Source organism: Gadus morhua, chromosome 19 (genome assembly GCF_902167405.1).
Source record: "Gadus morhua chromosome 19, gadMor3.0, whole genome shotgun sequence".
Taxonomy (NCBI): domain Eukaryota; kingdom Metazoa; phylum Chordata; class Actinopteri; order Gadiformes; family Gadidae; genus Gadus; species Gadus morhua.
The window spans coordinates 12,561,939-12,578,986 of record NC_044066.1 but is presented as its reverse complement, the minus strand read 5'-3'; the positions used below and the strand labels follow the sequence as shown (position 1 = coordinate 12,578,986).

Here is a 17,048-nt window from a genome sequence, read left to right as displayed (position 1 = left end):
TAAGAGACTGAGACTGAGACTGAGTCTCTCTCTCTCTCTCTCTCTCTCTCTCTCTCTCTCTCTCTCTCTCTCTCTCTCTCTCTCTCTCTCTCTCTCTCTCTCTCTCTCTCTCTCTCTCTCTCTCTCTCTCTCTCTCTCTCTCTCTCTCTCTCTCTCTCTCTCTCTCTCTCTCACACACACTCTTGTGATTTGCTTAATATTTATGTGGTCTCCTGTACGTGGCAATGTGTGTAGTACAGTACTGTGCAGACGAAAAAACGCTTCTTCAAGGACAGTCTTTGTTGCTTACTAAAGGGGAACACAGCCGAGAGATAAAGAGAGAAACAGGAAACATTGAAGTGGAACGACTCCAACAGACCCCCCCCCTCCCCCTCCGCAACGTTTCTGTCCTCTCTATCCTCCACTCTGTCTTTATCTTAACGAGCTCCGGGACATCCTATCTCTGTGAAGGTGGCACCATGAGGCATCACAGACAGCAGCCAGGGTGGGGAGAGAGAGGGAGAGGCGGGCGGGGGGTAGGGGAGAGGCGATGGTGAACCAGAGAAGAGACGGAGGAGGTGTCAGTAGCCCATACATGGGCATAAGGAAGAGAAAACATACTTGAGACTCAAGGGTCTGATATGGAGACGAGGGGGGGGGGGGGGGGGGGGGAGCGGGGGTGATGGGGGAGTGGGGAAGGGGGGGGGGGCTGACAGTGACCCATACAGTTCAATTTGGAGGTTTCAGTGGGGCCGATTGTGAGCCAATCCCGGAGGTGAGGAGGGGAGGGGGGGGGGGACCAGGAGGGGGGTGTGGGGGGATTGAGGAGGGTGTGGGGGGCAAGGAGGGGTTGGGGGGTGGCTGTTGCTTACCCCTACAAGGGACTGTGTGGAGGATTTGGGGCAGAGTTGACTGTGACCCTGCAGCGGGAGGCGATGGTGGTGGATAACACTGGATGGGGCTGAAGGTGACCTCTTCGAACCCCCCCCCCCCCATGACAATCGGCCTTCTGAAGGACCACCTCCCAAAGCCCGGAGACACCTTCAGGAGGAGCCCTAGGAGCTCCCGAGATCCAGAGAAGACAATGAGGGGCGGTTTGGCGTATGATGGAATCATGGAACCAAACAGCGAGGTCATGATGGGTGACTTCATTCGAGTTCTAGCACTGGGAGGCAGCGGTCGGGTAGAGATATGTGTGAGATGGTCCTGTGCACTTGTGACTGGACCCAGCCTGGACGCCTCACCCTCGGGGGCAGACCGTGATGAAACAACACGTCTGGAGAGAGATTCACTCGGTGGGGCTCGGCGCCGGCGCCAGCTCTGACCCCCTCATGTTGATTCGCTGAGGCAGAACACCTGCCCCAAGGCGGACCAGGGAACCAAAGCTGGGGGGGGGGGTATTCACCGAGCGAGAATACGGACCAAGGAGCATAATGCAGCCGCAGTATTAACCCAGAGTCACACATCCCGTCCTTTATCAGGGAGGCCTTTACGTTAGCAAGTAGAAAAATAATTGAAGGTAAGACACGCCTTCGTATTTTATTCCAAATATCGTGTGATGGTCTCCTTGGAAATTCTCTCACCGAGCGTGATTGCAAACGGTAAGGTGCGGTAGCTGCGCTGGAATCGTTTCCCCTTACATTTCACACTTGGGTTGGCCTGAGTGACACTGCACAGCTGCGCCGCCACATTCGCTAATGGCACGGAGCAAGACTTTACTGAGACCACCAGGAGAGAGAGAGAGAGAGAGAGAGAGAGAGAGAGAGAGAGAGAGAGAGACCAGAAGAACAAGGCTGAATCCGAATACTTAGTACATACTATTTCTGTTCAGTGTCTACTACTTGACGTTACCACACTTGAAAGTGTAGTACGGTCTACAGCTATGCGTAGAACGCTTCCGAACATCGCCGAAACTCCACCGGATGTTTGGAGATGACGTATCTCCCCTCAGATGCCGGCAAAATGACCTTGATAAGTTACCTGTTGTCCGTCTTGTCATCGTTGCTATTAAATTAAAATGTCTCTTTTTACTTAATTACTTACTTTACTATTTTACTCTAGTCTTTTTAATGTCTCTTTTTTTCGCCGCTTTCTACCACGTCTTTCTTGTGGTGTCGGGTCAGCCATCTCTTCTTCGTTCGTTACCAGACTCCGGTTGCATTGTGGGATAGCGTAGTGAAGTCTGTGGTTTACTTTGGCGGTAGTACGCATTCGGAAACGTCTTTCGTACTACACAATGCCTACTGAGTATTCGGACGCGCTGTATTTTTCGCGTACTACAAAATGCATACTATATAGTAGTCAAGTATGAGCATTCGGATTCAGCCCAAGAGTTTCTGTCAGCCAGGTTCAGGGCTAGGGGGGCGGCTCAAGTTGTCTGTCGAAAGACTGCGACGGACCGAGGCTACGGCCCTGAGACGAGATGGGGAGTGGATGGGTTGAAGACCTGAGTGAAGGGATCTCCCCGATGGGTTGAAGAACCTCACTGCTGCATGGGAGCGAGCCTGAGTGAAGGGAGCTGCCCTATGGGTTATCTCCGAAACGTATCGGGGATGCAGAACCACAGCTCTCTGAGATCGTCCGTTGTTCATCGACGGCAGGAGGCAGGATGCCGCCGCAGGATGCCTTTCTTCCTCCAAATTGATGCTTAGCAAAGCTTGGCCCTGATTCGGTCGCCTGCTTCGATACATCAGGAGGAGGGCTGGGCCGATGTGTGAAGATTAGATCGCTGTTAGAGAAAAACCCAACCCGAAGGAAATCCTCCCGAGGGGTCTCACAGGATGGATGTGTGCAGTCTGCTAGTTCACCGGAGGGGACGGGGGACGGGGGATGGGGGGTGATGGCACCACTCTGCTCCGGAGATGGGAGGGGGGGGCAGCCAGGTGTTACGGTTCAAACTTCCAGCCTCTGGATAATGGTTTATATCTGTCCTTGGTTCCCCTTTCGGGTAGAGGGAGGAGGAGAGGGGGGTGGAGAGGAGAGGGGGGTGGAGAGGGAAAGTACCAGCCTTATCCAGTTGCCAAGAATCACACCTGGGACGCCAGCTTCCATGTGGGCTAAGCAGCACACACATAGTGTGTGTGTGTGTGTGTGTGTGTGTGTGTGTGTGTGTGTGTGTGTGTGTGTGTGTGTGTGTGTGTGTGTGTGTGTGTGTGTGTGTGTGTGTGTGTGTGTGTGTGTGTGTGTGTGTGTGTGTGTCATTGGATTTATGGAGGTGTCAGACATTGTAACAAACACTTCTGTCTATCTGTACAGAGCTGGAAGGGACGTTGCAGTCTCTGCTATTGGTCACATCTTTAGAAACATTGTTTCGTGTAAACTTCTGGAGCAAGAGCGATAGAATCATTAAAAGCAAGAAAAGTTTGAAGCCTTCTGATGACTCTGGGGCATTGCTGTGTTGCGGTGGTTGGATTGTGTTTGTAACACTCTGCGTGTAATGTGAAGCGAGGGGCCGGAACACGAGCATTGGACGCGCTAGTGTGACTGTCAGTGCAGAGCTGGGGGGACTCTTATTTTGATAGTGGTGGAAATAAAGGTTTGCTCTTTGCTTGCATGTTGACGATATCATGGCAGGTATAGCACCATCCAGAACACCCACCGACCTCCGTTTCCCAGACCCACTCCCTGTTATAGGATAAGAAAAAAATAGCAATAAAAAATCATAAATATGCATCCAGAAAAATTAGCTCCATGTTACGTTAACATCTCAGATCTGAACACTTGTGCCTTGGGTTGTTCCCTCACTATTCAATCCTTTGAAGAACATAAGAACCTTGTCATTAAAAGTGACAAATTTCCTTTTAGTTTTCATTCATATCTACGGCTGCAGAAAGCTGTCATTCGCTTCACGTTATCTTCCTGAGTGAAAAAGCGTTCAGTTTAGGTTGAAACAGAAACATAAATCAGCATATTACCGCTGACGGGGCGAGGTCATATTTACACCGCCCTTCTCCACAGATGGCATGACGTGCTCCATCGCTACGTAGCCGGAATACTGAGAGATGGAGCGGGTGTGTGTGTGTGTGTGTGTTTGAGTGTGTGTGTTTATCTGGAGATAGAGGAGCGCTGAGGTTTGGTGGGGGTGGTGTAGATGGTTGGGGGGTGGTGTAGATGGTTGGAGGTGGTGGTGTAGATGGTTTTGGGGGTGGTGGTGGAGATGGTTTGGGGGTGGTGGTGTAGATGGTTTGGGTGTGGTGGTGTAGATGGTTGGGGGTGGTGGAGATGGTGGAGATGGTTGGGGGTGGTGGTGGGGATGGTTTGGGGGTGGTGGTGGAGATGGTTTGGGGGTGGTGGTGTAGATGGTTGGGGGTGGTGGTGGAGATGGTTTGGGGGTGGTGGTGGAGATGGTTTGGGGGTGGTGGTGCAGATGATTGGGGGTGGAGGTGTAGATGGTTGGGGCTGGAGGTGTAGATGCCTTGTATAGAGGGCCAGCCCCACAGTGAGATCAATAATGTTTAGAAGCATCAACATCACGTGAGGTTCACACCTCTTGGGTGTGTAGGGGACCACAATACACAACGAAGGGGTGTGTGTGTCGTTATATGACACAAACACCTTCTGACATGTGCACCTCAGTGTTTCCTGCGCTGAAATGAATCACCTCCGATTGAAATTGAACGCAGTGGCCATACTACGTGAAATTGGGAATTGTATGGAGGAACATTTCAATACTAAGGCCAAAAGAGCGATCAATATATTCATGAGCCTCAGGGTGGAAATATATTTCGGAATGATTTCCATGAAATCTGATCGGAGCACGAGACAGAAAAACACGCCAAAAGTAAAGAATGCATTCACTGAATCCGCCCAATAAACAACCCCAACTCAACCAGAAGCAGATCTTCTGCTCTCGGATCGTAGCATTAGAAATGGATGTCGTGTGTGCGTGTGTGTGTGCCTGATGCAAGTTCATTGTACTGTTGGACGGATCTCATGGCTTTTTTTCTTCTTCCTTCGAGGGACGCCAGAGGACAGAAACGATCTCCACTCTCGAGAATGCTGGTCAATATTTACCTCAGAGGGATAGAGAGACAAAAGACGTTTTCATTTTGTCTGCTTGGCACAAACTCTGCTAGCTTGCCCGTTGAGGCCTCCACCCGTTTGCCTCCGCAGGCTGAAAACCATTTCAAGATCGCATTTCCAACTATTTGTTAAGATTATGAATGTCATCGGGTTGCATTTGTTTTGAATTTTCAATGGAGAGAGAGAGAGAGAGAGAGAGAGAGAGAGAGAGAGAGAGAGAGAGAGAGAGAGAGAGAGAGAGAGTGTCCTGGTTCCCAGCAGAGAGGCTGCAATGCAGACGATCTCTCTTGTATTCGAGTCATGCACCTTCAATCATAAAACAACAACAGTCAGGGTGGGGTCTCCACCCAAGCACCATCACCTCTGCTGCATGCAACACTATCTCCACCACAGCAATTTCCAAGTGCTTAAGGAGTAGGTAACGGAAGGGGGCGTCTTGCTACAGGCCAAACCCCTTTCCTGCCCCATATCTGCGGTCATCCTGAATATTCCCGCTGGTCCAAACTCGACCCCAATCCCACCGTTGACCTGGCTAAACCCTTCTCTGCTACCAATAATACGCCTGCGGCATTTAGGCAGAAATGTCAAGGCTGGTTCTACCTTCAGATGTTTTTCTATTTAAGGGCCTCTAGTTATCGGGGCCCGAGGTGAGGGCGGGCCAGACAAGACTTTAACGGAGAAAGGTTAAAGTTGCCCTTCTTTCCAGCCTCCTCCCAAAAGCGCATAGGCAATTTTCAGCTCTGGTGAGCCTGTTGTGGGGTTCAGCCAAGGCAGAACGCAGGACAATACGCACCTTTCACTTATTCATCTATCCTTTAGCAAATGATTTTTTTTCTCTCTCTCCATCTCTTGCTCCCTCTCTTTCTCGCCTGCTCTTTCACACTCTCCCTCTCACTCTTTATTGGGCTCTCTGTCTCTCTCTACCCATCTGTCTCCCATTGCTCTCTCCCACTCTCTTTCTCTCTTTCTTTCTCTCCCTTGCACTTTCACACTCTCCCTCTACATCTCAGTCTTCAGTGCTCTTTATTTATGTCCCTCCCATCTGTCTCCGATTTTCTCTCCCTTATCTCTTTCTTTCTCCCACCATCTCGCCCACTGAATCACTTAATCCCAAATGAACAAACAAGCCAAACGCACAGAGGTTTGTGCCCAAGCTTTCCTCGCGCACTCTGAACTCATAAACACATGTAGATCAACAAGCCTTTTGTATAGTTGCACTACTTGCCAAATTGAGAATGAATCCGATAATAATAGTTTGAGATGATAGTGTGCGTGCGTGCGTGCGTGCGTGCGTGCGTGGCCACATCTGACCCGATTAACACCTTCTTCAGCACACAGTGTGATTTCTAGTGAAACCGAACAGCTTTCCCCTGCAGAGGCCTCCCCATGTCGTTGAGGTTAGGGTGAGGGTGAGAGTCAGGCCACACTGGTGTAAGTAACTCACCCTCATCATGATGGCTGATCCTGTCGAGAGGTCAGGGTGGGGGTTAGCTGCTCCTGTAGAGACACCATGGACTCGTAGCGGCAGCAACTGGAGCAGAAACCAGTAGAATCCAAGCGGCATGGGAATGGTCCCGTTATCGGTGAGCACTCACTGGTGTGGTCGGCTTAATTGGACACTTCATCTAAAGCGCAATCAGTAAAACAATTTCACCTGCAGAACCTTTCATAATGCTTTTCTCAAGTTCAATTCTCACAAAACCAAATGATTCAGTAGTTATGTCACTCTTATACAATAATACCGCTTTTAGTCGTATGGTATTTAAAAAAAGAATACCGGTAACTGATATTTCCACCCACTTAAGAGGAATAAACAACAAGAGGCGATTTAACTTAGATTAATTGAGAGAAGATGACGTTTTCTTGGTAGTCTACATTGTGAAGTGTCAATTAAACTTGGCATTAAAAGATCCCATTTAATGCTTTTTTAGGGTTAAATTATTGTTATTACCTATAGAGAAACATTAACAAGTAAATTATTTAGTTATTAAAAGTTAAAAGATAATCAGGCTCAGTTTGTATGCCCCTCTTTGTGTTATGTTGAGTGATCTTAATTTAGTTAATAAGAAATAATCACGAGTCATAACATTGAATTGGTTTAACATATTAAAGGAGAATGGGGCTTGTTTCCTGGTTTGGCTGACTGTTAACAATATTTATTAATTATTAACACTGAGCAAATCATCACGTTGTGGAAACGTTCCAGTTTTACTTTGGAAATGACTCACATTGTGTTGATGAAGGCTTATATTTTGGCCCAGTCCGTGGGACCAGTTGTCCTGGAAAGCGTGAGCGTTAAGTGGCTCCTAAAAGGACAGGATTACATCTTGATCCCTCAATATGGCCGGCCTGAGGGGGGTGCCTGCTTACCGAGACCCCAGGGGGAGGCTTACAGTAGCCAGAGATGGAGGTAGTTAGCCTCAGAGGGCAGTTAGCCTCGAAGGACAGTTAGCCGCTAAGGGGAGTTAGCGCTGTCCCCGTTATGACGTGACCCACTCCATCCACTTCACTTTCCCCCTAATCCACTTGTCTGTTGTTGGCCACAAGTCGACCAATCCCCATCGTATTGTTGTGGTGTTTCTCGAGTTTAAATCGGCGGAGTTAAACATTTTACGGAGGATTAGGGACAGGCTCAGCTCCATGGCTAATGCAATGATTAGGGATTTCTGGTGCGGACGATAAGTGAATGCTTGCTAGTCGCTCAGAAAAGCTCCGAGCTCCAGCGCTAAAGACCTTGAGCTTGAATGGCAGTCTTTGGGCTGCTGAACGTGGTGGAGGCCGTGTGCGGCGAAGCGTTTCACTGAACCTGCTCTTCCTGGGTTTCGATTTCACATTGAGTTTGTTTTTTTTCAGGTTTGTCAAATCTAACAGCCCAGAATAAATAGACATTCACACTGACAAAAAAGATCAAGAAGCAACGGCTGGAGAAATATTAATGTTAACTAATAATCCTCTTACATTTGGACCTACATTAAAATGCTCAATGGGATTGGCATAACTAGACAAATACTTCCAAAAAACGAGAGATCTTGTAACATCAAAAGCCATAGAAAATGTGTTCAATAAATCCCTATGATGTTGTATTGAGTTGTTTGTAGGGTGAACTCTGAAATGTGGGTTGGCCTACTTAGTCATTAAGGTGGAAATAAGGATCATCTTAAATCAATGGTTTAAAAAGCCTTGAAAATTCTACAAACAGCAAAGGATATGCACTTTTTTTCTGCATTTACTTCCTATTGTACTTCCCAATACACACGCTGTGAACATTGATTTGTGTTTGTTGTGGCCGGGAAGCAGATGCTACATGGCAGCTCATAAAGTGTGATAAGCCGGGAGACAATAGAACACAATGTCATTTCCTGCCATCAAGTAACTAAACACAGTTTAGATGAGATTATTATAATGATATAAATCCAGCAAAGTTATAAAGCATTACAGATACGTGGAAAGAGAATACACATAAAAGCATTGAGCATATACCTCTGTCATATATAGCAGCAAATAAGAAAGTACATTTAATTTCATTCTCAAACAATGCAAACATCGTTTTGAGCAGCATAGTTAAAGTACTAAGGTTTGTTCCCAAAGGACTTTAGACTATCCCCATAAATAGAAAAGTTATACAACACAATATGAAATGCTTGTTATACTAATACATATGTAAAGCTATTGTTATGAATGCACAGAGGGTGTATTTATGATGGTTATCAAAGGGTTTCTAAACAATAATAAATGTCTCTAATCTGTCTCCATAATGGATGGATTTCCCTTCTTGTCGCGTTTCTCATCGGAAGATTTATGAACGGATGACAAACAATATTTCACTGTAAAATTAATTATTGTTTCTGCAAACGTGGGTTTTTATTAAATTGCCTTTTACAGCAGCACGTTTTCCAATTCAATTCAATTAAGCAATCATTAAACACCGTTTAGGGGCCACAATCCTTACAAGCAGTTGATCCTGATATCATTTTAAATAGCAATTAAAACCGAGGTTGTTTGTTTGTTTCAAATACTTTTTATTAAGAGAAATCTCATTAACCTACCAACCCTTTAACCCTCCCATTTGTGTGGCTATTAAAATGGGATATTTATCAAAGTGTATTTCTATGGTAATTGCTATCTTTGTAAGATTAATGACTTATTTTCAACTACGTTGCTATTTAAAAGGGAGCAGATGCTGACAGGGTTATAACTTATTTTAACGTTTTTCCACTCTTTATAGTATAGCTGTGTTTATTTTATGGTATGGATAATGAAGCACATTCTGGACACTTTTTTTTCTTTTTGTGTGCTCACAAATAAAACGAAATATAAAGTATTGTATAGTTTCCTATAGCATAATATAGTGTAGTTTAGTATATTATAGTATAGCATAATATAATATAGCATAGTATAGTACAGTATAGCATAGCATAGCAAAGTATAGTATAGTATATAGTGCAAACATCTGGTTCAATTGTTACCATGTTTCTATTTCAGCCTTGTGCGCTTTGTGGTCACATGGGATATTTAAAAGGAGATGTAATCTCTACCTCAAGTGTCTGCAATGTATTTTTGGCATTCCCAGTACAACTAATCTTATCGTGTATATATTAGTGCATTTCTTCCAGTTCCTATCACTGCCCTGTTTGTTCTGCTATGATAAACGTTCACCTCATCACGTCATCTCGTTCTTTGACTTCCTGCCCAGGTTCCTTCTGAGTGGGAGGAGACTCATCCCGTCTTCTCGTTTGACTTCCTGTCCAGGTTCCTTCTGAGTGGGAGAAGGCCGCCAGAGAGCCGATGCCATGGACGTGTTGAACTACACTTCCTGGAACGCCTCGGAGGGCAACGAGACGCGGGCGGCGGAGGATGAGGCCGAGAGCCCCTACAAGACGGTGGAGGTGGTGTTCATCGTGCTGGTGGCCGGCTCCCTCAGCCTGGTCACCGTCATCGGGAACATCCTGGTCATGCTGTCCATCAAGGTGAACCGCAACCTGCAGACGGTCAACAACTACTTCCTGTTCAGCCTGGCGTGCGCCGACCTCATCATCGGCCTGTGCTCCATGAACCTGTACACGGTGTACATCGTGATCGGCTACTGGCCCCTGGGGCCCGTGGTGTGCGACCTGTGGCTGGCCCTGGACTACGTGGTGAGCAACGCGTCCGTCATGAACCTGCTGATCATCAGCTTCGACCGCTACTTCTGCGTCACCAAGCCGCTCAGCTACCCCGTCAAGCGCACCACCAAGATGGCGGGCATGATGATCGCGGCCGCCTGGGTGCTGTCCTTCGTCCTCTGGGCGCCGGCCATCCTCTTCTGGCAGTTCATCGTCGGGGGGCGCACCGTGCCCGAGAGGGAGTGCTACATCCAGTTCTTCTCCAACGCCGCCGTGACCTTCGGCACGGCCATCGCCGCCTTCTACCTGCCCGTCATCATCATGGTCATCCTCTACTGGCGGATCTCCAAGGCCAGCAAGAGCCGCGTGAAGAAGGACCCCCGGAAGGCCCCCAACCCGGAGCCCCGGTCCCCGCGGGCCGCCCTCCCCACGGCCAACAACAACAACCTGGCCGCCGGGCCCGCCCTCTCCCAGACCGCCGCCAGCACCACGGAGGACGCGTCCCAGCTGCACGACGCCCGGCTGCAGAACGGGAAGGGCCCGTCCTCCGCCGGCGAGGGCGAGACGGCGGGCGACGAGGCGGCGGCCAGGGACCACCCCGGGGAGGAGAAGGAGAGCTCCAACGAGTCCAGCTCCGGCAGCGCCGCCGCGTCCCACCTGCCCGACGAGGAGCCCACCACCTCCCGGCCCGACGCCGCTCCCGGCGGAGGCGCCGCCGACGGCAACCAGCAGACGCAGCCGCGGCAACGCGCCAAGACGGGGGTCTCCTCCAAGCTCACCTGCATCAAGATCAAGACCAAGTCCCCCAAGGGCGACTGCTACACCCCCGCCAACCAGTTGACGGTGGAGATCGTGCCGGCCTCCGAGCGGCAGAACCACGTGGCGCGCAAAATCGTGAAGATGACCAAGCAGCCGCCCACCAAGAAGAAGAAGGCGCCTCCGTCGCGGGAGAAGAAGGTGACGCGCACCATCATGGCCATCCTGGTGGCGTTCGTGGCCACCTGGACGCCCTACAACGTCATGGTGCTCATCAACACCTTCTGCTCCAGCTGCATCCCCAACACGGTGTGGACCATCGGCTACTGGCTGTGCTACATCAACAGCACCATCAACCCGGCCTGCTACGCCCTCTGCAACGTGACGTTCAAGAAGACCTTCAAACACCTGCTGCTCTGCCAGTACCGCAACATCAGGGCCGGCCGGTGAACCGAGTGAAGGGAGAGGGTGTGTTTAGGAAGCTTTGTTTTTAGTGTGTGGTGGTGTATGCAGTGTGTGGTGGTGTATGCAGTGTGTGGTGGTGTATGCAGCGTGTGTGTGTATGCAGCGTGTGTGTGTATGCAGCGTGTGTGTGTGTGTGTGTGTGTGTGTGTGTGTGTGTGTGTGTGTGTGTGTGTGTGTGTGTGTGTGTGTGTGTGTGTGTGTGTGTGAATCTGAGTATCTCTCTATGTGTGTGCTTGTGGAAGTATGTGTCTGCGCATGTGTGTTTGTATTTCTGCGAGTACAAGCGTGTGTGTGTGTGTGCGTGCGTGCGTGCGTGCGTGTTTGCAGGTCTGACTGCAAGGGTGATAATTAGAAAGGCGTGTTTTTCTTTGTCGTTGACAATTACCTATTGTAGCACTTTACACTCACCCCACTATTGAAACACGTCGTCAGCCGAGCGGATCGCCGGTGCAGGGAGGACGCTCCACGGACTCGCGGACGCAAAGAGTGCAAAGTTCAAAGGTGAATAAGCTGGCGTGGATCGAACCAGCGGACCACATCAGCAGCGGGACAGTGGGGGCGAGAGAGGGAACGACAACCCATCAGAAACGTGGGAACATCTGTACCGTTGAGGAATCTTAGAGGACGGGATTTCAATGGGAAAACAGGGCTGACTGAATGACCAACCTCGACCGGTTACAATTCAGTGATGATAACTGTAGATACCTGTATATACATCTGCGTGTACTCAATGTGTGTTTACTTCTTGTGTTAAGGTGTGTGTGCGTGGGGGTTTGTGTGTGTGTGTGCGTTTTTGCGGTGCCTCTTTGCCTCCCGTCTTCCCCCCGCCCCCCCGTCGATCATCGGCTGCCGGAGAGTCGATGATGTAACGGAGGACTACCCCCTCCATCCTTCCTCTCACTCCCACTGAACGACAGTAGCACTGATTCAAGGATGATGCGATTGGCCCAGCCGTCGCCACCCAGGCCTTTGTATGGCATCGGGCATACTGCCGAGCCCGTCTAGTCACACGGCCGTCTCCGGATCAGGACTCTGGGGGGTTTCTAGGGGATGACATCCGAACAAAGAACATTAGCCTCTTACTGCTTACACAACAACACTTTTATCCAAAGTGAATTCCATTTGAAACATGGTGAAGGAGAAGGTAGGACGTGGTAGCCATTTTGGAGTCCGATGGGGGGGGTCCATCCCAAAACATATTGGCTGGGACTCAAACGCCCTAACCCTAAGCCTAAGCCTAGCCTACGCTAACCAGCCTCTTGTTTAGTAGGATCCCAGAAGAATGACACAAATGGTTGAACATAATTTCAAACTAAAGTTACACTCGGGCAGAGAGGATGAGGGTCCGGTGAGAAGTGTTTGGATCACATTATTAAATTTCGGCGGTTGGTATACCCGTTCCCTCCAGTACATCACACAGCGGCTCCATGACTGATCTACCTGCCCTCGGAACACTAACCCCCCCGGACCCTAACCCCTCTTAACCCTAACCCCCCCTGTGAGGGACCGACCCGGTCAGCCCAATAATTTGGGATACGGACTCACTGGACTGGAGAGTGTGGAAAAAAAAACAGGGGTGGCAATTCGGTTTGGAAAAATTAGTGAAGTTTTATTTCATGAAAAAAAAGTCAAAAAATAAATCCAGCGTTCCAAATTATAAATGAATATCTCAAAAAGCTTTTAGCAACCTAGTAACTTAGCATAGTATACTTTAGCATAGCATAGCATAGCATTGCATAGAAAACAGTTAGCATACCATAGCGTTTCTTGTACGGGCCTTGCATCAAGCCAGCACCTACCCTCACTCAACTCAACGAGAAACCTCTTAAATAAGGACAGGAAATTGGACCAATCAAGGCCAGTTGGGCCATACCACTAAATGGGGGTACATTTCCTAACCCTAACCCTGGCCAAGGCTAGATGGAATGACCTACTGCCCCCTACTGCGGCGGAAGTACAATTCCAACCAGCAGTATGCTCGTTAGTGAGACAGTGAGAAGGGGTTTCACTTTCCCCCCCCCCCCTCACCCGAACCCCCCCTCACCCTGACCTCCCTCACCCTAACCCCGTGAACCCTGACCCCCCTGAGCCCCCTTACCCTAACCCTCATGGCCCACCAGGGGGTGGAGGATGAGACGATTGGGATCTCTGTGGTGATTGGCTGATTTGTGTTCATGTGTCACAATATGTGCTGCTATTGGATGAGAGAAAGTGTGGCTGTGGGCGGGTGCAATAGAGTGATACCATGTATGGTGGTGTGTGTTTGGTGTGTGGTGTGTGTGTGAATCGAGAGATGTGTGCAAGCACTCCTAGAATGGAGTTTACTTCTAATCACAGGTCCGAACCTTGTGACTTAACTAAGGGCTATATCCACATGTTCAACGTTTCATCAACTTTTACTGTAACCCCATCCATCTCATGTTCATCCTCGACATATTCATCCATTAATGTTCATGAATGAGTGTGTGTGACACAATTGTGCCACATAAGTATTGTTTTGACTGGGATGCACGGGCCCTCTTCCCTGGGCTGCGTAGATTTTGGTTCGGAAAAGTGCTGCCATCTGTTTCATTAGAGTGGCAGCCCCCCCCCGCCCCTTCAGCCACCAGGTAGAGCTTAATTTAGATTAGCCGTCATTTGGCAGATATATGGCAAGTATCTGGGCATATGAATTAAGGATTAATGAATTGAGGACACAGCTGGTTTATTGCCCTTAAACTAAGTCTGCACGCTGGGGGGGATCCGGACACAATATGTGGACTGAGAGGGAGCTGGGGGGCGACCAGGAGGGCTCAGACATCTGTCACCATGATGAATCTGTCACCGAGATGCCATCTGTCACCCTGATGAATCGTGTGTCCGCCAACAGTCGCTGCATCGCGTAACGCAGCAGCACAGCGCAACGCACCCTCTGTGAATAGACCGATTAAGCGTGGGGCTAAGCTGCCGTTTGAGTGATACCAGCAGGGAACGCGAGGTGCCACCCAGGCCTTTGAGCAGCTTGTTGGAGGTGTTGGATGGGAAGGCGAGGGCAGGAGTGACACCGTCACCAGGGACTCTCCATGTGAAATACATCTTTCAACCTGCGCTACAGAGTTCTTTGTGGGCAGTCGCTGGTGGCTTGAGATGAAGCTACAGCTTGAGCTGCATCACTCCTCAGACTGTTACTGTGCTATGAGATATCCTCACAGTGGAATGGGGGAAGGGGGGGGGGGGGGACAATAGGGTTGTGATATGTTTAATCTAGTAAATAGCTTTAGTAGTTTAGGAACGCTTGGAAACTCTAGACGATTGACGATTGAGCACGGTGTCATCGTCCCGGGATAAACGTAAACAAGGAACAGAGTACAGAAGGTCGGCGGGGGGCCGAGGACTGAAACAGACCCCAGCAGACCTCTGGAAGGTGGAGATCACAGCCGTGTAAGGAGAAACCCAGCGGGCCTCAGAGGGCAGCCAAAGTGTGTTCAGGTGAATTGTTGACGTCCAGCGGTTGTATAAACACAAGTGCCGGCAGTTCTGTTAACTGTCTCTAGCTTGGATTTCACGGTATTTCCCGGGTCATCCAATGCACAAGTTCAGAGGAGGAAGAGGATTCAGAAGGATCAAAGAGATCCATGTTGGGTTTGAGTTAAAGTGCATTCACTACCATATATTCACATTCGTTCATATTCATCAAACCCTACGCCTCACCCATTAACGTCCATCTCACCCTTACCCTCACCCATTCATAGTCTGCACTCGGCTGTTCTCCTAGCGGTCGAGAACACTGTCTCCATGGTGACCAACAGACCATAATGTGCCGTCAGAGCAGCTTGGCTCATCTTCACACGGCTAATAGAAAAAGGGCTCAACTCCTTAAATGGGGAAACTTCACATTTAATATATTATTTGTTTTTTGTTTAGTTTTAGTGTGGATAAGTCCCCATGATGATGGACTTGCCTCATTAATGGATTATATTTTAATATTTGGTGGTAGCATCGGTGCAGTTTAGTTTTGCAAGGTTAAAACTTTTGTTTGGAAATACATAAAGAACAGTTGGTATGTATCGTATTAGACGATTTATAAGTATTATACTATATTTAATGTAGCAAGGTCTAAGTGTTTGCAGCGACTGCAAGCTTGATGTTCTGGTGTATAACGTAAACATTTTATTTCTAACAAAACTATATATATATATGTAAATATATGCATATATATATAGACATATATATATATATTTATCTATCGCCAGATTGTAAGGAGCAATCCACAGTGCCTTAAATGAAATGTGATGAACACACAGATTGCTCCATTTGATCTTAATCGTTCAAACCTTCATCTTCAGATGTGAGGCTGCTGTTGGTGTTTTTTATTCACACAGAAACTGCTGAGTAGTGATGTCTCATAAAGTCATCTTTCTGTGACGATAATTCAAAGACAGCGTCGCCGCGTTCCTAACGAGTGGGGGTCCTCAGAGGCTGGGTGAAGACACATCGTTTTGTAACAAAGCAAACACTAGATAATAGGACATAACACAACTGACATTTGCACACCCTACCCTGGAGGCAAAGCGGGATGTTTTGTGTTTGGTGTGTGTGTGTGTGTGTGTGTGTGTGTGTGTGTGTGTGTGTGTGTGTGTGTGTGTGTGTGTGTGTGTGTGTGTGTGTGTGTGTGTGTGTGTGTGCATGCACGCGTGCATGCCTGAATGTCAATATGGGTGTGTGTTTCTGCGTTTGCATGACGTTTTCTTTCGACTTTGTTTAACATTGCAGTATTTTCTACTATCATTGCTCAATGTAAATCTGTTCCAGTATTATTTTGCGTGTGGACTCTTTGTGTGTGTGTGTGTGTGTGTGTGTGTGTGTGTGTGTGTGTGTGTGTGTGTGTGTGTGTGTGTGTGTGTGTGTGTGTGTGTGTGTGTGTGTTGGGGGGGGGGGGATACGTGTTTTTTGTGTATCAGTGAGTTATATGAGGATTATACTTTTTATGCTGACAAGAATTTTGTCTGAACACAAGGGACATACAAGGAGGAGACTCACTGTGTGACTGTGTGTCTCTCTCTCACTCTATCTCTCTCTCTCTCTGTCCCTCTCTCTCTCTCTCTCTCTCTCTCTCACTGACTCTCTCTCTCTCTCATTCTCACAAGAAGCATCAAAACTTCCAAAGACACTGACTTGGGAACAATATGTTCTACCAACAAAGAATTACTGATTAACCATCATTGTACATTTTGTACCACGTTTTATAAATATTTGATTATTTTGTCATTGTAAAAATATATAAACATAATATCTATGTTTTAATGCAATTGCAGTATGACATTTAATGGGAGCTCCTCTGTCTGAATTCAAAGATGTACGATGTGTATGCAGATTATCTTCATTATGAAAGGAGCATATAAATGCATACATAGACATATTTTTATTTATGAGGGTTTTTTTTCTCAGTTTAAGGTTCTCTTGCCTTGCCAAATGACTGAACAGTACAATAAACAGTGAACTACCAACCCTGGATCAGAGTATGGCATGAGACTCCAACATATGAGAGCATTTTCACCACTACAACCAATGGTGAAATGGTACAATATCAGAAACCATTTGATGGACAAATTTAGTATTAATAGAAAAGAAAGAAATATACAAAAAAAATACGCTTGCTAAAAAAAAGTGTCTGGGATGTAGAAATATAATGCTGTAGCTGTATTTGCTTTTTTTGAATGCAGTGGCTTCCGTGTGTACATGCTC

The 17,048-nt window shown here is 48.0% G+C and overlaps 1 protein-coding gene across 1 annotated transcript in view; it reads left to right on the top strand.

Moving 5' to 3' along the window:
* chrm2a (cholinergic receptor, muscarinic 2a) overlaps nucleotides 1-11,429 on the top strand; it is a 51,820-nt gene extending 40,391 nt beyond the window's left edge. Inside the window, exon 3 of the mRNA XM_030342130.1 lies at nucleotides 9,751-11,429. Within this exon, the coding sequence (XP_030197990.1) occupies nucleotides 9,792-11,309 (1,518 nt within the window). The 5' untranslated portion in view covers nucleotides 9,751-9,791 and the 3' untranslated portion in view covers nucleotides 11,310-11,429. The remainder of the gene's footprint in view (nucleotides 1-9,750) is intronic.
* The last annotated feature ends 5,619 nt before the right edge of the window (nucleotides 11,430-17,048 follow it).